Below are 22,536 nucleotides of genomic sequence, written 5' to 3' on the forward strand. Positions count from 1 at the left end.
TGCTTGCACCTTCATTTCTCTGATTTGATGTCGCTTTCTGAGGATGATGCTCTGCAGACCTTTCAAACCTTCTTCACTTAGGCCACATTGCAAATCTTAAAAGAGGAACACAAGAATATAAGACCAGCATTAGAAACTTTATAAACAGTCATCATTGTTGTGTATATTTATTAGGGCTGCCCCCTAATAGTAATCTTTGGTCGGGGCAACCCTATGTTTATGTAATTTATTACAAATACATACTTTTCATTGTCTTACTGGAAAACAAGCAGGACAGCTCTCTGAGGGTATCGGGACGAGTTGAAAGATTTCCAATGGTGGTCCATCTCTGCAACAAGAATCTTCTGCTCCTCCTCAAGTCTCCTTACTGACATGATGATGTCAAACGCCTTTCTCTTTGTCCTTAGATCGACAGAGTCTGGAATGCATTTATGATAAATAAATAAAGAATTTGTATTAAACATCAACCTTCAAAGAATCTCTGAAATAGTATGGGGTTACAGAATGACATTTGAAGCATTGTGGGTTATGTGTCATTATGTATCAGATTTGTCAGAAGCAGTCAACAAACAGTAACAATTACAATTATTTGTGACTAAATGTATTACAAGTAATCATTTCCTCACCGTCAGCCCAATCCTTTACATCATTCTTCCAATTGGCTCGCTGTCACTGTCAATTGCGCTTTCATGGACTCTAGGTTTTGTAACTGGCTTTGCAGAGCTTTTGTGGTCTACAATAACAAACAGTGGTAAGAAACAAAAAACAAATGTTCAATGCACAGCTTCATACACTGCTAACATGCAGTACTGAACATCTAAAATTAATTCTACTGATGTCATTACCTTTTGATATCGGCGGGTCAGTGAGATAGCCAAATTGTTGAACTTTTGCTGATTCCAGCGCATGGCCATGAGAGTCAGCATGTCTGTGCATCCTGAAAAACAAAGAAAATATGATGTTACCATATTCCTCCAACGTATTATGTAAGGATGTAACTAGTGCAGTATGTGGTAATCTTACCTGCTTTTGACATATGCTTTCTGGTTACTGCAATCCTAGATAGGAAGGCATTGCACTGTTCCACCTCCTCCCCTAGTGTTAAACCAGCACCGTCCTGATTTGCCCCACTCCATTTTACCTGGTTAAGAATAAAAAAATAAAAATAAACAGATGTTTGCAGATGTTCAGTTTAGATAATACGATTCTATCACATAGCAACACTTCCTTACCTCGTATTTAAAATCATGGGCTTTGGCATGAAATACCGAAAGGAATGGCTTCATGTTAAGAAGGTGCTGGAGCTCTGGAGCAGGACTCCGTGCCGACACACCACAAGCTCCAATCCCTCCTCGTCTACCTTGCTGGCAGATCTTTATGAGGTATCTCTGGCTGCTGACCACTCCCCTCCACAAACACTTCTTCCACTGAACTACAATATGGAAAATTGTTGATGAAAATAAGACTCTCCTAAACAAACTCTTCAGAAAGAGGTTATTATAGTGCTGTAGTCTAATTATCATCTAGAATTTTACATGTTTGGTTGTGTTGTGAATGTGGTCTACAAATCTTTTTACGTCTTCATCCTTGGCTATGAAGACGCCTTCAAAGATGGCCTGTTCCTCAGATCTAAAAAAACAAAAAAACAACAATTGATGATTGACAACAATTTATAACTTAAAATCTGAGATTTCTTAGTTCACATTAAAGAGCTATGTTTTCTTATTAATACAAACACTGTGATACACAGTTTGGAGTAGCTAGCAGCATTCTTGAAACGGTAATGCTTGCGGTTTCCATCAACTGAAACTGCAAGCATATCTAGGGTGCATGCAGGACAGTTGAAGGGCTCTTCCTTGCATATGTTGTCCACCTCAAATCGCACAGCCTCCCACTCAAAAAAACTTTTCAGAAAACTGTCTGCTGAGATCTTGCTTATCAACCAACAACTCAAAGATATCAACAACACTGCAGGATAGATCAATTCAATACTCACACGACCAAAGCGGACCGTTGGCTGATTCAGTATTCTTAAAAATGCTTGGCAGGACAGTCCTGGTGCCGCCATCTTCATTTCTTCAAATGAAAAAAAGACATCTGTGGCATAAAGTGTGGCAAATTGAAGGGTTGCAGGCCAGTAGTCACTTCTGTTTAAGTCATCGACTCCAGCAGTCCAAGTGGATTGGCATGCCTCACAAATTAACTCGGGCATGGTTAGATCATGTCATCCTGGAAATATCAAAAACACATCCACTGTAATGTAAACCAGGGTTTGGGTTCTTTGTACTATTTATATATTACTTTGTATACTTCATATATTTTTAGTTTTATATCTATGTCAAACTTGTAGGGAGTCGCGTATGGATATATATTTATTTTAAAGATGCTTCTCAAACAGGACAAAATAAAGTTCTTCACATTCTTACCATTCATTGTGACCACAGCAACAATCTTTCCTGGACTAACCCTCAATAACTCTGGTGAACAACCACAGATTTTGTCAGGCATCTCCACAGGTACAAGCCAGACTGAAAAAGAGCATACAGTACACTTGAATTATGTTAAGGGGGTAAGGCTAAAAATAATTTTTGAAGCTGCCGAAGAGGGACCTAAAGAAAAAAAAGAAAAAAAACAGAATTGAACATTTTACACCAGTATTCTCTTCATCTGTGTTGCCAGAATGGGCTAAATTGTATGTGATATTCCTTTTCAATAAACAAGAAGTGAATATTGTCAATTACATTTTAGATAGAAATTAGACAAAAATTGTCAATAAATGTAAGTTTTGCTCTATTTCGCAAAAAAAAAAAAAAAAAAAAAAAATGTTCCAAACAAAGCCACAGCAGAACTTCTAATATATATATATATATAAATCAGTCAATAAGTTATGACAGCATTACTTGTTACATTAATTATACACATTAATTGTTTTATTTCATATTGAAAAATTGTGATGAGCCACAATTTAGTAGTTATGAATTAATTTGTATTGTTAATTATAGATTTATTTGGGTGTTAATTATATAATTTTGCGTGGATTTTAAACAATTAGGCTGTAAAACAAACCAATCTGGCAACTGTTCTTCATCTGAACATTTCTAATATTGGATAATAGTTGTGGGCTAATGTAATACTGAAAATATTACATTCCCCTACGATACATGATGATTATATGCGACAAAAATGAACTTGAATTCAATTAGCTAACTTTGCTAGCCTGCACATTTGGTGCAGCAAGCTATATTTTTATAATGCCTTCTATTATTTACCGTCATACGAAATTGCCACCTTACACATCTAAAGGTTCTAATCTAAACACAACTTCTTGTCCTGATTCAACAGTTTTTAGATGTGTAAATTTAAGAATAGTATCCATCTCTATTAATTAACTCTTCTACTTACCAAGTGGGAAATCGCAATGGACCTTGGGATCGCCCCATACATTGACGTCAGCGTTATTCATTCAGAGAATTTAATCAATAAAAAATAAAATAAAAAATAAAATATTAATTGAACACAATCGTAGCATATTATATATATTTATTAACATCAACAAACCTCCGATAAAAATACGTTACCCAGCATGCTCTAGTTAAAGCAGTGTAACGTTACCTATGTACCAGTACCTATGACAAGAAAACGCTTAAACTGCTTACTTGCACGCCGTGGAGCGTTGTTAAACTCACCTTTGAATGCAGTTTTAACTGCAGTTGAGCGTTGTTAAACTCACCGCTGAATGCGGTTGCACACCATGTGCGTTGTTAAACTCACCGCTGAATGCGGTTGCCGAACGCGCTAAACCTTTGCGCAGAGAGGGCACTTTGATATCAGATTGCGAGGGTTTTTAAACATCAAAAACCAGTTGGAGGGCCAGATAAATATCATCTGGGGGCCGCCATTTGACTAGCCCTGGCATAGATCATTCATTGTAGTCTATTCCTTTTTATTTGTATTTATTGTAGCCTCGACCCATACACAGCAGACGGGTTGCGGTGTTACCCAAGACGTCAAATTTCAACGCCGCAGGCTCCGGTTCAGAGTTCTATAGAAGTCAAACAGACTACCCTGCACGTTGAAAAATGACGCCAAAGGTAAACCCAGTGCGTTAAAAAGTGACGCCAAGGGGTCCTGGCCAAGCGTCCATATGTAACGAGTCCAACTGCGTCCTGTAAAACGCCCGTGGGTTGCATTGATGGTTGAAAGCCATGAGCGTCTCTCACACACGATAAAGGGTGTGTGTTGAATTCGGCCAATATACTCCTGCGGGCAATTAAGGGATGATGGAACCTATATTGTCGTGTTTTTAGTTAGGATACCTAGCACACATTCACGTTTAAATTGAGTAGGCTACCACAGGCTTATTTAAAACTAAACGAAATTGTAGCCTACGCATGCTACTGTTGCTGAAAGCGTCTGATATCACGCACTTGGATTGGCTAGCAAAGTCCAACTGCGTCCTGTAAAACGCGGGTGGGTTGCATTGGAGGTGGTTAAGCCGCGAGCGTCTCTCACAGACGATAAGGGTGTTGAAAATGGCGAATATCTCCTCTCAAAAGATAAATAATGGAAAACAATGACCTCCTATATTAGGTGTAGGCAATCCTAATCATAGAGCAAACATAAGTCGTTGCTGAAAACGTCTTTAGTCTGTGCAGTCGATCAATGTTGAGGTGAACTGACGACTGGCGAAGCCCTTAGCGTGTAATTACATCGCGGATGGTTTTACATTGAAGTTGGTTGAAAGCCATGTGCGTGTCATCTATACGCAAAAGGGTGCTATATGCGTGGGCAGAAAACGCCGAAGGACGTGACAAAACGGCCTTATATGACGCCCTGAGATGAGAACGGGTTGGAGATTCTGTATTAAGGTTTTTCATTATATCTTCACATTTCAATCCCTTAATATCTGCCGCCTTTACTATTATTTGTAACTTTTCTGTTCTCCTTTCTGTTTGTGCTGTACAATTAATTACCTCCACCATGAATAGCACAAAATGTATCTTACTTACTATCATTACATCTTCTGGTACTCTACCTTCATCAATTCTTCCTGTACCTTCATTTCTTTTTCCATACTCCATTCTCTCAGTCTCACTTTGCCTATTTCTATCATTTAGGCTACTACTTTCACAGCTTCAGTTCGATTATTTTTTTACTTTTCCTGTTGTACTTCCACAGCCTTTTTCCTCACCTCACAACCTCCATATATGCCGCATTGTGACTATCCACAGTTGCAACACTTCAATCCTACTCCTTCTCCACACTTCCCAAATTTGTGCTCCCCTCCACAACGCGCACACCTCATTTTAGACTTACACACTGACGCAGTATGTCCATATCGCTGACAATTATAACACCTCAAAGAAGGGGCTATATTCCTAATCGGATAACTAATATGACCCATCTTAATCCGATCTGGCACTTCTTTTTCCAATTTTAGACGTACTGACAAACTATCCATTCTTCTACCTTCTCTGTTCATTTGTAATCGGACTGCATCCATAACCTTTGCCCCCTCTAGATTCTTTTTTAATTCCTCCATAGTAATTCCTAACGGAATTCCATTTATTACTCCATACACCCATGACTCCTGTCCTACAATCTTGTAATTCATTACCATCTGTTTCCCAACTGGCTTTATTTTTATGGCTTTATTTTTTTGCTCTTCATTCCTACATGCTATCATTAAAGCTCCATCTTGTAGCACTTTTGCGAAAGCTATCTCTCCTACCAGCTTTTTCAATTCATATGTCAACGTCAATGGATTAACTCCTGAAACTCCTACCTCTCCTTTAAACTTCAATATTATCCTAAATTCACTCTTGCTATTACTTCGTTCCTCTCCATCTTCCTCACTAGCTATTGAACTGCTTTCTGATCTTTCCTCCTTACCTTTTTTCCCTCTTTTTATTAACCTTCTTTTCTGTTCTGACATTTGTCCATCCTACCTCCATATCATCCTCCTCTTCACCTGTATCTTCCATTCTTAGAGTCTCTGATCCATCCCCAGTTCGATTTCCCGGATCCCTCTTGTTCATATTTTTGGACTTATTTGAATTGGCCGCCATGCACCGCCACTCCGAATATCAACCGACCGCGTCACTTCCCGTCACCTCGCCACAACAAAATAATCTTGCAATTTTTAACAGATTCAAGAAAATAGGCTACAAGCTGCCTCTTCAGAATAATTTTGATGGTAAAGATTAAAAGTCAGCACAGAAATGTGCAATTTCTTGAGGGTTATTACTTTCCCATCAATATTTAGAGATTCAATTAATGAGGTTCTTAAACGACTCTTTTGTAATCAGAAAAAAATTGCTGTGTTACATTCTCCTTCCTCTATCCATTTTTGTCTAGATCTTATATAAGCACCCTGTGCTCTATAAGTGTACAGCTCATCTAATTTACATTGCAGTTCAGCATACTCAAGCTTATCAGATTCAGAAAGCAGCTCTGGGGGTTTAGAAGAAAAAGTATTGCAATTTTAGACACCACCTTATTTTCTTCTGCTCTTTTAAGTTTGGCTAAGTTACTAGCAAATTTTCCGAAATATTTACCGATTTCAAACTTCAACAGCTCCCACTGGCAACAATATGAATCTAACGGTAATTATGCTCTTTTCCAATATTGCTCAATCAATAATGTAATATTCTTTTTAACATCTTTATACAGGAGAAGAGAATTGTTCAGTTTCCAATAAGAAAGAGTTGATCTGAAATCAAGGGATGCTGAGAGACTAACCTTAAGAGAGACAGCACTGTGGTCTGTAAGAGGCGTGGCGTGAATGCTGACTGATTTACAACTGTTTGCTAGGTTTTGGGAAATAAGCCAATAATCTATTCGAGACTGCTTAGAGTGGTCCTTGCTGCTCCTGCTATAGAGTCTCAGCTGTGGATATGTTTCTCCCCATATGTCAACAACATTAAATCACATCATAAATTCATCCATAATTGGACTTACAGAAGCAGCTCTGGAAGGAAACCTATCTAAATCACTATTTAACCATATTATAATCCCTACCCAAAATAATACCAGAATTGGGGTATTTATTTATCCAGTACTGTATATTAGGCTATCGCTAATCATATCAATTAAGGTGGTATTTTCCGTCGAAGGATTATACCCATACACATTTAAAAGAACTGTGGTGGTCTAGCCAAGTAAAACCACAAACAAAAGAAATTACCCTTGGGGTCACTGTCAAGGTGTAGTATTTCACCAGCAAACTTATTTTTCAAAATGGCGACACCGATCGCTGTGTACCGTGAGACATCCAGATATCATTGCCCCACTGGGACCTCCAAAATTTTGCGTCATCCTGCGTGGAATGGGTTTCTTGAAAAACACAAAAATCAAATCCATGTTTTTTAACAAACAAAAAAAGGTCTTTGCGTTTCACATTGTTTCTTACGCCCCTGGCATTAAGTGAAATGAACGATATCGACATTAATAAATGAACAACAGAGAACAATTATGAACAACAGTGGCGTGCACAGACCTCCTCAGGGGCCGAAGGACCAAAAAGGGCAACAAAAAAAAAGAAAAAAAAAGAAAAGAGTTCCTTGTTTTTTTGTTGTTGTTTTTTTGCCATTCTAAAGACGTTGATACAATTAGAATGCATAATGCATAGAATGCAAGCCCCTGCCCTCTTTTGTCTCAAAATGTATTGTGCCCCTCTCTGATAATTGTAAATAATAATAATTAACTCATTAGACAATTAGAAAAAATAACTCTAGAAAATAACTTTTTGCACTATATTACGTTCATTATATGTACATTTCTTTTTCTGTATATCTGAATAAATCGAAAAATCTAAAAGTTTTTATATCAACCATTTAAAACAAAGTTAGTATTATAACTTAATTAATACTAACGTGATCTTAAAGTAGGTTTGTTATCCCTGTGGCTCCCTCTGGTGGACAACATTAGTATTCATCGCTGAATCGAATTGACATAAATGTCTGATACTTTTTTTTTAACGATTACATTTTATTAGGCTACTGATAATATAGCCTCATCAAACTCAAATTCACTGATTCATTTCATGGTACCTTATTTCATGCTTTAACAGTTGAATTTTAAACTTCCATTTTGTAGCTAAACAGTAATGATACATTATTATATCACTTGTTAATGGTTATTTATATTTAATAATTACATTCAGTCCTGCATGAACAGATTCGGTTTGCTTGCAGATTCGATGTGCGCTCACGCGCTCTGCTCACGCGGGCGACTTCGGGTGCGCGTGCCTGCATATGACGGATTCGAATTTTAGTTGCTATGGTGACGCGTCCTATGAATTCTTTCTGACTCGCAAATACTTTGTTCGCTGTCTGCTGGTTGAGAAGCGAATTCAGAGACTTTTGCTGAATCTTTCTGTGCTGATCTTGCGATTTTGAAGCTGTTTGGAGGATTTCAGAGAGGAGACTTGTATTCTTGAAGGAGATTGGATTATATATCATCTAACGTTACATCGTTTTATACGTTTTTTAAAGTTCATATTCTTTCCGAGGACTCTTTAATTGTATTGTTGTTCTTTTCTTATTTTAGAGGGAGTTTGGAGTTTTATTTTATTTTTTTGTTGCGGGGAGGGGTATTTCTGAGGAGCATAGTATTTTATTGTATTGTATTGCATTTTGTATTGTTTTTGTACAGTTTTTGTTGCAGTTTGAAGGAGGATGCAAGGCCCGACCCGGACACACACCGAGATTATTCCTGGACATTTAACACCTCTGTTTTGTGAGTTTGTTTCTGTGTCCAGATTATTCAGCACCGAAATTGAGATGCCGATGAGAAAGAGGAGGAGGATGGATAGTTCTGTGAAGCTTCGTTGGAGCGGCATCATCTCAGACCAGAATAACGTTACTGCACCGATAGATGAGAGAAGAGCTGAGGGTAAGTCAAATGACCATTGGAGAATATCACTGGAGTGTCATTAATTACCAGATATGACCACACCATATTATATCAAAACACAACTGAAGTTTGATCAAGCCAATAATCAGATTTTTTTGTTTTTTTATTCCAAGACATGTCATGAATATTTAAACAAGGATTGTTGATAAAATAAAGCATATTAACAGAAGAATAGCCATAATATGAGTATCCAATGTTTAATAATTATAATTATTTGTTTGAAACATGCTTTTGTTTGATATTCTCTGCTTTAGATCAAGACTGTCTTCAAACCCCTCCATCTCCAGTCCACCACAGTCCTGCACTTTTCCGGAATTGGTTTGAGGTATTGGCCCTAATAAGCTACAAATGAATTTGAATATATTAATACTTGATAGATTTTGACACCTTTTTGTGCATTCGTATTAAATGTTCTTTGTTTATTGTGATATGGGAAGAAATCCAGGTCAAATCTCTTCTATGTGCTCTATGTGTATCATCAGCCTGTTAGTGAGGAAAGTGATAGTTCTCTAGATCTGCTCTCTCTTCACTGGAGTTGTGGAGAGCATATCTCTCTTCACTGGAGTGGCTCAGGTCAGGGTCAGAAAGTGGAGGATCAGACCACAGCAGCCATTAGTGAGAGACACGCTGAGGGTAAATCCAATGACCAGTTGACAATGTGTAAATGCTCTGTTTATTAATGCTCTGTACATCATTAAGTCTACATCATTTTCAGCTATATGAGTATCCATTAATGGAAACGTGTCAATCATGGGAACTTAATTAATTAAGGGATTTTTTCTGTTCCCTTGGATGAAGTGCCATTAATTACCATATGTTACAAATTCACACCTATATCAAAATCCAAAAGTTTGATCAAAGTTATGATTTTTTTTCCAGGACATGTCTTGAATATTTAAACAGAACTTTATTTTTTTAAGAATTCATGTAGTATCTGAAGAATCACCATAATATGACTATGCAGTGTTTAATTGATTACTTCATTTAATACCATTTAATGTAATTAATAATTAATAAATTAATAAATTAATTAAATTATTTATTTATTTAATTGATTAACTTTATTAATTTATTTTGTATCATACATTTTAAGGCCAGACAAGTAGTTTGTTGAGAGTTTGGTTTGTAAAGCAGGACTATACGCCTGCGCACATATATATTCAAACGCGCATACCTATAGACTAAACTCGTAATACGCATGTGCACACCGTCAGCGTTCTCACAGGTTCGCGCTTTTAAAGTTTGCGCAGAGAGAACTTAAGAGTTTTCTGTTAAAACGGTGTCGTGTTAGCGGCCCCTAAGTTAATAACTAATGATTGTTGCGACGAAAGTGAATCAATCAAAACTAACTTTACCTGGACAATAACTTTATTCTAGAGCTGCTATGAAGCCAAAACAATCTCTGCTACTTTAATTTCCTATTATCACTGTAAAGCTGCTTTGAAACAATCTACATTGTTAAAAGCACTATATAAAAGAAGGTGACTTGACTTGACTAATTATTTTTTGATTGCTTTTAAACATGATTTTGTTTGATATTCCTTGCTTTTAGATCAAAATTGTCTACAGTCCAGTGCCCGTGCTGCAGAGGATCATGGTCTTCAGGAAGCTCTATCCGGTGGTCTTGAAGATCAGCAGGTTCAAACCCCTCCAGCTCCAGTCCATCACAGTCCAGTCAGTCCAGCACCAGGTCACAACAACAGAGTGGACGAGACAACTGAGGGTGAGTTTACGGCCATGACCTCAAGCATTAAACTCACTGCTTTCCATGCAACTAAAATGAATCATCTTTTTGCAGACAACATTTTGAGCCGGTATGAAATGGGAAGAATGCTCGGTAAGGGATCATTCGGCTCTGTTTATGAAGGGAAACGCTTGGAGGATGGCCTTGAGGTATCGTCATTTTCTTACAATATTTAGACAGCAAATTATGTTGTCTCACTATATCCATTTCAAGTCTTTTTGTGTGTATTTTTCCACTACTTACTGCATTTGACATGTTAGAAATGTAACATCTTTTTTTTTCGGTTGATCAGGTGGCAGTGAAAATTGCCAGAAAGCCGCAGAACATGAAGTACATCTACATTGTAAGTAGGCTACACTCACTATGTTGTTTTCAAATTAAAATATGAAAAACATAATGACAACCCCTTCATATAACAATGATCTTTCTTCCAGCCTGGTCATCCCGGACAATTGCCATTAGAGGTCGGCCTATTAATCCTTGCTAATAGGGGCCCCAAAGTTTCAGAGATCATTGAGCTGCTGGACTGGCAGGACCAGCCTTACCAATATATCATGGTCTTGGAGCGTCCCTCACCCTGTGAAGATCTGCGGCATTTTTGGAAACGTCACAAAGGCATCCTAGATGAGGACACAGCGCGGTTTATCATGGCGCAGGCAACGATGGCTGCTCATATGTCCTGTCGCCGTGGAGTGTTTCACCGTGATGTTAAGCTGGAGAACCTGCTGATCAACACAGAAACCCTTGAGGTCAAGCTGATTGACTTCGGGTGCGGGGATCTCCTACAGGACTCTGGCTATGAAAGATTCTTTGGTATGAATTATGAATCAAACCTGTAGTTTGGGACTTAGGTTCTAGTGACTAGTTCAATTGGTATCATATTAAACCATATCTCACATTTGAGGCAGCATTTTTTTAAATTAAAAACACCAGGTGTTTTGACCACATGTTATGGTATTTCATGCTATGGTACTTACCCATCAGACAAACCTTTTTTCTGCAGGCACTCGACTCTACTGCCCACCTGAGTACTACACAGAGGACAAGTACCACGGGAGACCAGCTACTGTGTGGTCTCTGGGAGTGCTCTTGTTCCTGTTGGTGTGTGGACGCTTTCCAGAACCAAGAGACAGGCAAATGATTGATGAAGACACCTGGTCTGATCCTGGCTTGTCAAACGGTAAGATGGCATTCATCACAACAAAGAAGACCAACTGTAATTTAAATCATACAAAACAAAGAAATTACGAAAAAGTAACACCTGAGCCAAGTGCCTGTATAAAAGATAGATACTGTATTGGATAATACAAGCTTTTTTTTTCTTCTGACCGTACTTTATAGGATAGTCGAACCTTACAGCTTAATACAAAGACAGTATGTTTGTAAAGTTTAAGGTAATAATCTGACTCACTTCTTTGGTTCTGCACAGAATGCTGCCTCCTGATTCGATCCCTCCTGAAGGAAAGCCCAAGACAAAGGATTTATTTGAGGAAAATCCTTGAACATGAATGGTTTAAGGTAATGAGCCTAAGATCAGCTACAAATGATTTTGAAGATTATATTCACTTTTCATTTGAAAGATTTAAAAAATGTTTTCTTCTAATTGTAATCTATGACTGTAACCTTTTTTGTTTGTTTGTTTCAGGTCACAGAATAAGACATAAAGAGGAATGTCAGAGCTGCATGTCATGTCAGAATTCCTCCCAGAAGTTCCTTTGAAAGAATTGTTGGCTTGTCTGTTTGCTATTCAGCACCCAAGGACGATCTCCTGGAAAACAGCCAGGAAAAACCAGGACAACATATCACAGCCTCCGATAACAACAGACACATTATCCCTCTCTCCAGCATCTCCACTTCTGTGTTTCTCAGAGAAAATGGAAGAACTGGTGTATGCTGGAACCAAACTATCCCACTCTTTTGCTGCGAGCCCTCAGATATCAACCAAAAAACATCAGGCCTCGCAAACACCAAACCCTGCGGCCCCAGCTCGCCCTCGCCCTCCTCCTGTGAGAGCTATTCGGCCTCTGCCACAACGCCAGGGCCCACACACTCCCCCATCTGCTCGAGGTGAACCAAAAGCAACTGATACCAACTCTCAGTGATATGTGTCGGCCTTCAATAGCCGTACAGCAAACCCAACTAATCTGGTGCCTATTACACATCAAACCCCTGGTCATTGCAACTATCTACCCCCCCCCCCCCCCCAAAACAAACCCTGCATTCCTCTCTGATCTATCCGAATTTCTATCTCAACTCTGTGCCATATCACCATCCATTCTTTTGTTAGGTGACTTCAACATCCACATTGACTCCACAGACTCCAAAACAACCACAGATTTCCTGGACATCCTACACTTTTTCAATATCAGCCAACATATTGATTTCCCCATCCACAAAAAAGGACACACACTTGACCTGGTTTGTTCATCTGGAACCACCATCAACAAAATAACCCAAACTGACCTCACCATTTCCGACCACCTGGCTATTACCATTGACATCGACATCCCATCTCCACCCACCAAGCAAAAACGCACAATAGCATTCAGGAACCTCAAATCCATCGACACCACATCTTTCTCCTCCATATTGACAACCACCATTGCAAAATCCATTGACCCCCTAAACACGTCCCCAATTGTCCTCGTCAACGCCTACAATGATGTACTCTCATCCTGTCTCAATACCATCGCCCCCCTTATAACCAAATCTGTCTCCTTCACACACTCCGCCCCTTGGTACACTAACCACCAAGTCCACCTCCTCAAAGCCAAATGCCGACAACTGGAACGACTCACCAATAAAACCGGTCTTACTGTCCACCTGGAAGCCTACAAACTTCACAGACAACAATACAAAGACGCCCTCAACTCTGCCCGGTCCTCCCACTACTCCTCTGTCATCCAATCCGGCTCCAACAGTCCCAAGACACTCTTCTTCACAATCAACAAACTTCTGAAACCCATGGACACAATCTCCAACTCCTTCACCACCTCTAAGTGTGAAGTCACCAAAATTGCCCTCTTTTCACCTTCGTAACATTGCACGGCTCCGTCCCTCTCTGTCTACCATTGCGGCTAAAACACTCATCCATGCCCTTATCACCTCCAGATTGGACTATTGCAACAGCATTCTTTACGCCGTAATCATATCACCCCTGTCCTCTACAACCTCCACTGGCTCCCAGTCAAACACAGGATCAACTTCAAAATACTTCTCCACACATACAAAGCACTTAACAACCTTGCCCCTCCATACCTCTCCGTCCTACTAACCCGCCACACTCACGCCCACACTTTGCCTCTGCTTGTCCTTGTACCTATGTGTTTTCATTTCTTGGGCTATCTATGTAACCCTGTCTATATACCTTGTTTTTATTTTATTTTTTTATTTTTTTATGTAAACCAATTAACTGTAAAGCGTCTTTGAGTGTCTAGAAAAGCGCTATAAAAATAAATATGTTATTATTATTATTAAACTAAGATTGCTGTGAGGAGGACAAAAAGTAAGACTGTTAAATTAGCACTTTTAAACATCCGCTCATTTAATAATAAATCACTTCTAGTCAACGACTTAACCACAAACAACCTGGATTTGTAAGCTGCTCTTTTTAAAGATATCTATCAATGTAAGCAAATATCATTTGGGAATTACCCATCTTTCGAATATCTGTGTATTTAGTGTTAAAAGGTGCTCCACGCATTTTACTTATTATTTACAGGCCTCCAAAATACTCTCCAGCCTTCGCTGAGGACTTTACTGAACTGTTATCAACAATTACCTCAGAGTTTGACTGTTTTGCTATTGCTGGAGATTTTAACATCCACATAGATTATGCCGAAAACAATATGGCAAAAGAAATCAAAACTGTTTTAAAAACTTTTGATCTGACTCAGCATGTACATGGACCCACACACAATCGTGGAGACACTCTAGATTTACTTATCAGTAAGGGTCTAAACATTTCATCGATTGTTATTAAGGATGTAGCACTGTCTGATCATTTCTGTATTTCCTTTGATATATTGATCTCTCCTGCCATTGAAGGATGCTTAAATGAGAACACTAGTGTACTATTTATGAAGGCTATATCTTTAACACCAAGCATATCTGATGGTTGGTACAGATTACTAATCTGGTGGGCTCAGATAATCCACGGTAAATGAAAATCCACAGAAGAACACTGACCGTCATGGGGAAATCTCAGAGTCAAAATAAGATACACCGGTGTTTTGTCAGATGAGAAGTGTATTTACTATTTTAATTCATTTTACTCTTAATTCATTTTATAACGGTATCACTTATCTCTTTTAATTCCTTTTATAACTGTTTCCCCTGCTTTTATTTTTCTATGCAAAGCGCTATGAATTGCTATAGTGTGATTAATTCCTTTCTATGTAAAGCTTTTGAATAACTGTTTGAATGTTCCTTACTTTTATTTTTTGATTATTTTTATTCCTCTCTAAAGCACTTTGAATTGCCATAGTGTATGAAATGTTCCATGTAAATAAACTTGCCTTGCCTTGCTCATCTACAAACTTTGTATTCTTGCATAATTAACTATTATTGTTCAATAATTCATATTTTATATAAACCATATTGGCGTACCTGATTTTGAGAAATGGTATGTGTGTTAGACCGCTTAACATTGTGATTGCTATCAGGATATGAGGAGACTTTCAACCAGCATAAAAAAAAAAAAATGTTTGTAGATAATCACCTATTGCACCTCAGCATTTTCCAAACACTCTTATCTTTATATGTTAAAAATTCTGTATTCTTCAGGAGGGGCAGGTCCTGTATCCACCTTATTTTTATTTCTATTTAATGCCAAGGAATCAAAAATACAAGTAGCCTACGTATCAAAAATGTAGAAGTTACATTAAATGATACTAAAATCCATCATTTATACATGGATCTATTATATAGAAGAACTGAACAGAAAACTTTAATGAAATAAATTAAAAAGTTGAAACAAGGTTATTGTCTTAAGAGCTTTAAGATTCTTGGATGATGAAATATTTTGGATGTACTGTTGGACCTCTCTCCTAAAAACAATGAGTAAAGGATTTTGAAGAGAGAATTTACAGCGGTGAATGTGAAATTTAGTAAGGAGCAATAATAGATTAATAATAAAATATTCCTTAATTTTAGCTTTTTGTATATTAAAGAAGCAAAACATTACATCCTTAAAAAACAAAAGAGAAATCCAGAAGCACATTGCAGTTGATAAAATGATAAAATTCGTCCCAAAATAGTTGTTTGTGAGGACAATCCCAGAAGATATGAGGAGCAGTTTCATCAGGGGCGCCACAGAAAGAACAACTTGTGTCTATATCTGACTTAAACCTTTTCAAAAAAGGGTAAGATTTGTGTAATAATCTGAATGAAATTTCTCTAACCTTGTTAGTTATTATGTATTTCAAAGGCAGAGTCCATACTTTTTTCCCAATCAATATGGTCAACCAAATTCATCCAATATGACGACATATATGGAATTGTTACAAGCTCCTTTTGAAAGAGAGATCTAATTCTATAATAATACGTGATGAAGGATGTGACAAAAAGCACAGTTTTCCTACTGGGAGTTCAAATGGGTCTAAAGAAATAGGTAAAGTGTTAGATGATCTAACGGACTCTCTTAGAAGCATAACAACTCCTTTAGGAACAGCGTCCATTACAATGGGAAATTCCTTGGGAGTTACTGGGAAATTGAATTTACGTAAAAATTCTTTATAATTTAAAGTAACACCTTCTGAATTTAATAACTGAGAAAGAGTCAAAATTTGTTTCTCAAACCAATTACTAAAAAAACAAAGACATTCTTATATACAATTTCCCAGTTGTTCCAAATAAAGTACCGGTGAGGGGAAAAGTTGTGCTTAAAAATGAAAGACCACGCAAGTAATGCTTGCTTATGGAACTTAGTTAAGTTGTAAGGGATTCTAGCAATATTATAATTACAGATCAATAGGAAAGGGAGACCACCTAATTTGGAAAAGAAGTAATTAGGGATAAAATCCCAAATTGAATTTGGATTACACAAAAACGGTCTAATCCAATTCATTTTGAAAGTGTTGTTCAGAGATGAGAAATCAAGAAAATAGATTTTAACATAATGTACTTCTTAACATAATGTATTTTGTTTTGCCAAATGCAACCATGCATTACATCTTCTTTGGGCTTTTATTATAACAGGGTCAAAGTTCAATGTACTATTATCTACTATCTTGATTTTTAGTGATCACGATGCCTAATATGTAACTTTAGATCTAACTGGAATATTATAGAAAGAGGGTGCAGTGCAATCTTTAATAGACATTAAGTCACATTTATTTATGTTTAAATTAAGTCCTGAAGCTTTAGAGAACAGTTTTATATAATCAATTACTATAGGGATTTGGGAAGCATCTCTTAAAAATAAGGTATAGTGTCATCTGCTAATTGGCTAATATAATAATTTCTCGATCTGCTATATACGGATACCCTAAATACTGCTTTCACAGATAAACGTGGAGAGTTGCTGCACACAAAGTAGAAATAAATAGGGAGAAATGGGACACCCTTTGTCTGACTCCTCTAGATAAACTAAACCTTGGGGAAGTGCCATTCTTTAATTTAATCCAACAGCTTCTATTATTGTAAAGGGTTTTAATTACTTTGCAAAACATATCTCCAAAACCAAATCTATGTAATGACTTCATAATAAATTGTGCTCTAAAGAATCAAACGGCTTATAGAAATCTAAAAAACGAATGAAGCTGTACTCCTGTATCAATTCTGAATAATATAATAAATCAAGAACCAATATTATATTATTAACAATTTGTCTTTTACTCATAAAACCAGATTGTGTCTCATCTATTACAGATCTCATTGCCGATTTTAGTCTTTTAGCAAATATTAGAGCTATGTAACAGGTGTCTACAGAATTTGGTAATTAATTATTAAATGAATTGCTGTTGGTACAAATAGATTTAGCAGAAGATTTAAAGTTCGTAAAGGAAGTTGCGGGTTGTGTTGAGAAACAACAGACAGACAAGAGTTAGATTTGAACTGGAATGTAATTTGATATAAAGTGAAAATATTAAACAAAATAAAAGAAAGTGAATTACAATATCATACAAACAATACACAATAATGATCAACCATGAACATTTTTCCTCGAGTGCACTCCTCACTCACTCCACAAAAATACACAGACCGGTCATTTCAATGTCAAAATGAAATGAAATAAAATAAAAAACAAAAATAAATAAATAAACGAAGTGTCTTTTCTCTAAAAATATCACAGCTGTTAAAATGAATAAGGACCTCAATATCAATCAAATTTGGCTCTGGGTAACCATACGCCATCAAGAGTTCAATGTTCTGCAAAGTACTGATCAGTTTCTTCTCAGTCCTCGTATTTGTCAAGTCAATCCTGAAAGGGATAATCATTCACCTCTATATTAATCGTTTTTCCTTTTACACAGGCGCGTCTCACAGGCACGCTTGGCCAACAATGGCGTCGGTGAACAAGGAATACCCACGCGGTTCTCTTACGAGAGGTCTCTCGTACTGCGTAAGATATCTTACGCTAGGGGAAAATCCTTTTCCGCGAGATATTGAAGCCAAAAATGATCCTTAATTTTGTAATAATGCAAAACGCGTTGCAGCAGCAATGCAGACATAGGCGAGACAGCTCGCGCGCCTATTGGCTGCTCTGCGGCAACTGCAGCAGCCTATCGAGCGAGGCCTGGCGTGACGTCAGACCCAATCAGGGCACTTCGCGCCTGCTGCGTCACGTCCCGCCGAAATGGCCGTGGTCTAGGCCTATAAATATCGCTCGCAGGCAGCTATTATCTGATTTTTCATCCTTCAAGCGAAGCACACGCATCGCTGGAGCTGGATTAGAAGCCGCGCCGTCGAGAGAGAGCACCTTCAGCGGGACGAGTCACTGAAGTCGCTGGCCGCGCCGCCTTCCTGCCTTCCTGCTGCGCTTTCCGGCGCTTATATCCTTCTCTTTTATTACACTGTATTTCTGTGTGTGTGTGTCGCCGCCGCGACACACATTTCTAAAAGAGCTAGCGTCTTTTTAAAGATGCCTTCCTGCGGCTCGTGCAGAGCCACACTCAGCGACGGGGACCGCCACGTGATCTGCGTTTCCTGCCTGGGTGAGGAACATGCAGCTCTAGCGCTCGCTGACGGCGGATGCCCTCACTGCGAGCTGATGGCAATGGCGACTCTGAGGACTCGCCTAGCCGTCTTCACCGAGACTGCTCCCCCGCCCGCCGCGGCGTTGCGCCGTAAAAAGCGCCGTGCCCAGCGGGCCCCGGAACCCTCCCTCAGCCGCCAAAGCTCGCCGGTTCGCCCGCTTGCTTCCCCGGCTTCTTCTGTTTCGCTTCCTGACGGACAGCGGCCGCCGTCTGCCGCCGCTTCCGTTGATATCGCGGATGAGGAAGCCCTGCTGGGAGAGGATGATTCCTGCTCTATCCTGGCGTCAGGCAGTGAGGATTGGGCGGGCTCTGAGGACCCCGCACCTCCTGCCCGCACGTCGTCAGGCAAGAGAGCTTCCATTGAGACGGAACTCATGCGAGTACTCGCACAGGCCGCGGCGAGCCTCGGCCTCGAGTGGTCTTCGCCTGAGCAGCCCGCTCACAACCGGCTGGATGGATTTTTCCTGCCTGGGGAGCGCGCTTCGCCTGCGTCCAGACCGGCGCCCTTTCTACCTGAGTTACACGAAGAAGTCGCCAAGTCCTGGAGCGCCCCCTATTCTGCTAGAGTGCGTCCTGCTGTTTCTTTGGCATTCTCCGCTGTTGACGATGCCAAGAACAAAGGATACCTCTCGCTGCCGCCGGTTGAAGAGGCGATAGCGGCCCACTTATGCCCGCCCTCCGCTGGACGGCGCGCTAAGCCGGCCCTACCCTCTAAAGCTTGCCGCACGACGTCAAGCCTGCTCCGCCGCGCTTTCTCCGCCGCCGGGCAAGCTGCGTCAGCGTTGCACACCATGGCAACGCTCCAGATCTTCCAGGCCGATCTCCTCCGTAAGTTGGATGAGGAAGGACCTGACGCGATCTGCGTGCCGGACTGAAGGAGTGCCACGGACCTCGCTCTTCGTGCTACTAAGTCCGCAGCACAAGCCATTGGACGGACTATGGCTTCTCTCACCGTGTCTGAGAGACATCTCTGGCTGACGCTCTCGGAAATGGCCGAGTCTGAACGCACCGCGTTCCTCGACGCCCCGCTTTCCGCCACAGGCCTCTTTGGATCCTCCGTCAAGGTTTTCGCGGAGAGATTCGCAGAGGTACAGAAAGCGTCTCAGGCTATGAAGCACTTCCTCCCGAAGCGCTCCAGCTCTGCAGCAGGCCGTGCGAAACCGTCTGCTCAGAGCTCACAGCCACAGCCACCGTCCACTGCCTCCACTTCACAGCGCCGCCAGGCCAGAAGCGCGAGACCGCGCTCCCGCTCATCCGGTCGCCGCCCCCGCAGGACGTGGCTCGCAACCTAGGATCACGGTGAAGCCCCAGGCCCCGAAGTCGTCCTAGCACAGCTAGGAAAACGACGGTGTTCCAGTCCCGCTGCAGCCAGACTCACACCAAAGCTATTCGCTCGTCCAGTTCCAGAAAATGTGACTGTTCCAGTGTTTTCTGCAGCCAACAAGTCGGTTCTGTCACCCGCTTGCCTGCACACAAATGCCGTTTTCACGGCTACCCAGATAAATCCCCAAAAGAGTGTATTTTCTGGTGTCCCGGCCACGGCCGATGGTGTTTCATGTGTAGTAAGAATGCCCACTGCCCAGTGCCCATCCCTACACACAAGCACAGCCTGTCACACAGGGCTCGCGCACATAAAACCGACTCAGATCGGTTGCGCTTCAAACATGGTGAACGTGCCCACTACCCAGTGCCCACTAACACCACGTTATGCATGTCTCACGGTTTCTGTAAAAACGAAACCAACGTGCACTCGCTTCACGCAAGCGAACGATGCTTTCGGTGTGATAAATGTGCCCGCTGTCCCGCGCCCACATCCACACATAGACATGACAGTTCCCACGGGAACCGCCCAGCCCTCCCCCTCGCGGTTAAACACCGCAGAGGAGTCGAGCGCGGGCAATCTGCCCGCTGTCATCAGCGCGCCCCATGCCTCAAATGTCACGAGCGACACGCTTGTGTTACAGCACACCGAAGCTTCTCCATCGCTGAGCGAGCGGAGCGCGCTTCGTATTCAACCCCTAGCTATCCATGCAGACGCATGGGCAAAGCTACCCGGGGTTTCGAAGTGGGTGCTGAACATTATAGAAAGAGGCTATTCGCTGCAGTTTCGCCGACGCCCTCGCCGCTATGTGGCGCGCGTCGAGACCACGGTAAAAACAGAAGTAGCACATCTACTTCGAGCCGAAGTGACGAAACTATTGAGCAAAGGGGCCATAGAGCCTCTCTCTCAAGATCAGAGCGAAGGAGGGCTATACAGCAGATACTTCCTGGTACCGAAAAAAGACGGGGGTCTCAGACCCATACTAGATCTAAGGCAACTGAACAAAGTGCTTGTGAAGCGACAGTTCAGGATGCTCACGACCAGGCAAATCCTTGTGCAGAATCGCCAAGGAGATTGGTTTGTGTCAATAGATCTGAAAGACGCGTATTTTCAAATACAGATAGCGTCACGTCACAGGCGATATTTGAGATTCGCCTTCGAGGGCCAGGCATATCAGTACACAGTCCTGCCGTTCGGTTTGTCCCTAGCACCCCGTACATTTACGAAGTGCATGGATGCGGCGCTCGCACCCCTCAGAATGAGAGGCATGCGAGTGCTGAACTATTTGGACGATTGGCTGATTCTAGCGCAATCTCGCGCAGTGCTCATAGAACACACGACCATTTTACTCGATCACCTCGAGGATTTGGGTCTGAGTTTCAATTGGGCGAAGAGCTCCCTGTCACCCAGTCAGAAAATATCTTTCCTGGGCACAGAACTGGACTCACTATCCATGATAGCGCGACTATCACAACAGCGCGCGGTAGACATTCGACGCACAGCGAACTCTTTTCGCTGCGGCGCGTCTGTCCCGCTCAAGAGATTTCAGAAGATGCTAGGTCTCATGGCCTCAGCATCGTCAGTGCTCCAGCTGGGTCTGCTCCGCATGCGCCCGCTGCAGTTTTGTCTGAAAGCGCGAGTCCCACGCGAAGCGTGGGCACCCGGTTTGCTTCGCCTCAGGGTCAATCAGAAATGCGTTTCAGCTCTGAAACCCTGGAAAGCGAACGACTGGTACCAATCAGGTGTAAGCCTGGGGACTTCCTCGAGGGTGAAAGTGGTGTCCACGGACGCGTCCACCTCGGGATGGGGAGCGCTGCTCGAGGGCAGACCGTTCTTCGGCCAGTGGTCAGAACGGGAGAAGCTCCTGCACATAAACTGCCTCGAAATGCTGGCAGTAGACAACGCGCTGACGCGTTTTTGTCCCCAAATAAAAGGTCACCACGTCTTGGTCCGTTCGGACAACATGTCTGTGGTGTCCTACATAAATCGCCAGGGCGGCATCAGATCCGAGAAACTGTACAGGCTGGCAGAACGCCGCCTGGTATGGGCTCAGTGCAACCTGCGCTCGCTCAGAGCAGCGCACGTGCCAGGGATCTTGAATATAGGACCGGACAGACTGTCCAGGAACAATGTTCCGGCAGGCGAGTGGTCTCTACACCCACAGACAGTCCAACTGCTGTGGAAGAAATTCGGCAGAGCGGAAGTGGACCTGTTTGCGTCTCAAGAAAACGCTCACTGTCAAGAATTTTTCTCCAAAAGCAGGAGCGCGCTGGCCCATGTGTGGCCCCGCCGCCCGCTCTATGCTTTTCCCCCCGTCTCTCTCCTGCCTCAGGTGATAGAACGGATCAGGGAAGAAG

The 22,536-nt window shown here is 41.2% G+C and overlaps 2 protein-coding genes across 4 annotated transcripts; one reads left to right on the forward strand and one right to left on the reverse strand.

Annotated features, from left to right (window-relative positions):
• Positions 1-290: 290 nt before the first annotated feature.
• On the reverse strand, positions 291-2,751 carry LOC309513253 (uncharacterized protein). Of its 3 annotated transcripts, none has more exons than XM_082189026.1 (8): positions 2,427-2,751; positions 1,997-2,229; positions 1,578-1,629; positions 1,233-1,432; positions 1,024-1,141; positions 846-937; positions 627-733; positions 291-418 (listed from the first exon to the last, which is right to left on the reverse strand). In XM_082189026.1, exons 4-7 carry the CDS (start codon positions 1,284-1,286, stop codon positions 647-649), a joined length of 351 nt encoding a protein of 116 aa, XP_082045152.1. In that variant the 5' UTR covers positions 1,287-1,432; positions 1,578-1,629; positions 1,997-2,229; positions 2,427-2,751; the 3' UTR covers positions 291-418; positions 627-646. The 3 variants fall into 3 exon arrangements, with proteins under 3 accessions (XP_082045152.1, XP_082045151.1, XP_082045150.1); XM_082189025.1 differs by having other exon boundaries at positions 1,536-1,629; positions 2,427-2,750; XM_082189024.1 differs by having other exon boundaries at positions 1,233-1,629; positions 2,427-2,750.
• Positions 2,752-8,565: 5,814 nt separating this feature from the next.
• Positions 8,566-12,385, forward strand: LOC309511970 (serine/threonine-protein kinase pim-2-like). Its single transcript, XM_082187355.1, has 9 exons — positions 8,566-8,895; positions 9,171-9,241; positions 10,469-10,639; positions 10,715-10,809; positions 10,953-11,003; positions 11,095-11,473; positions 11,664-11,840; positions 12,090-12,178; positions 12,306-12,385. Exons 4-9 carry the CDS (start codon positions 10,738-10,740, stop codon positions 12,315-12,317), a joined length of 780 nt encoding a protein of 259 aa, XP_082043481.1. The 5' UTR covers positions 8,566-8,895; positions 9,171-9,241; positions 10,469-10,639; positions 10,715-10,737; the 3' UTR covers positions 12,318-12,385.
• The last annotated feature ends 10,151 nt before the right edge of the window (positions 12,386-22,536 follow it).

The sequence above is a fragment of the Leuciscus leuciscus genome (genome assembly GCF_965113295.1).
Source record: "Leuciscus leuciscus genome assembly, chromosome: 13".
Taxonomy (NCBI): Eukaryota; Metazoa; Chordata; class Actinopteri; order Cypriniformes; family Leuciscidae; genus Leuciscus; species Leuciscus leuciscus.

Bases quoted from the DNA above. Each gene is read 5' to 3' on its own strand.
- LOC309513253 (XM_082189024.1), bottom strand. From the start codon at position 1,523: ATGATAATTAGACTACAGCACTATAATAACCTCTTTCTGAAGAGTTTG. The intron at 1,142-1,232 runs GTAAGGAAGTGT...ATTCTTAACCAG, and splicing joins CCCATGATTTTAAATACGAG to GTAAAATGGAGTGGGGCAAA. The intron at 734-845 runs GTAATGACATCA...TTGTTATTGTAG, and splicing joins TGACCCGCCGATATCAAAAG to ACCACAAAAGCTCTGCAAAG.
- LOC309511970 (XM_082187355.1), top strand. From the start codon at position 10,738: ATGGGAAGAATGCTCGGTAAGGGATCATTCGGCTCTGTTTATGAAGGG. The intron at 10,810-10,952 runs GTATCGTCATTT...TCGGTTGATCAG, and splicing joins GCTTGGAGGATGGCCTTGAG to GTGGCAGTGAAAATTGCCAG. The intron at 11,004-11,094 runs GTAAGTAGGCTA...TCTTTCTTCCAG, and splicing joins ACATGAAGTACATCTACATT to CCTGGTCATCCCGGACAATT.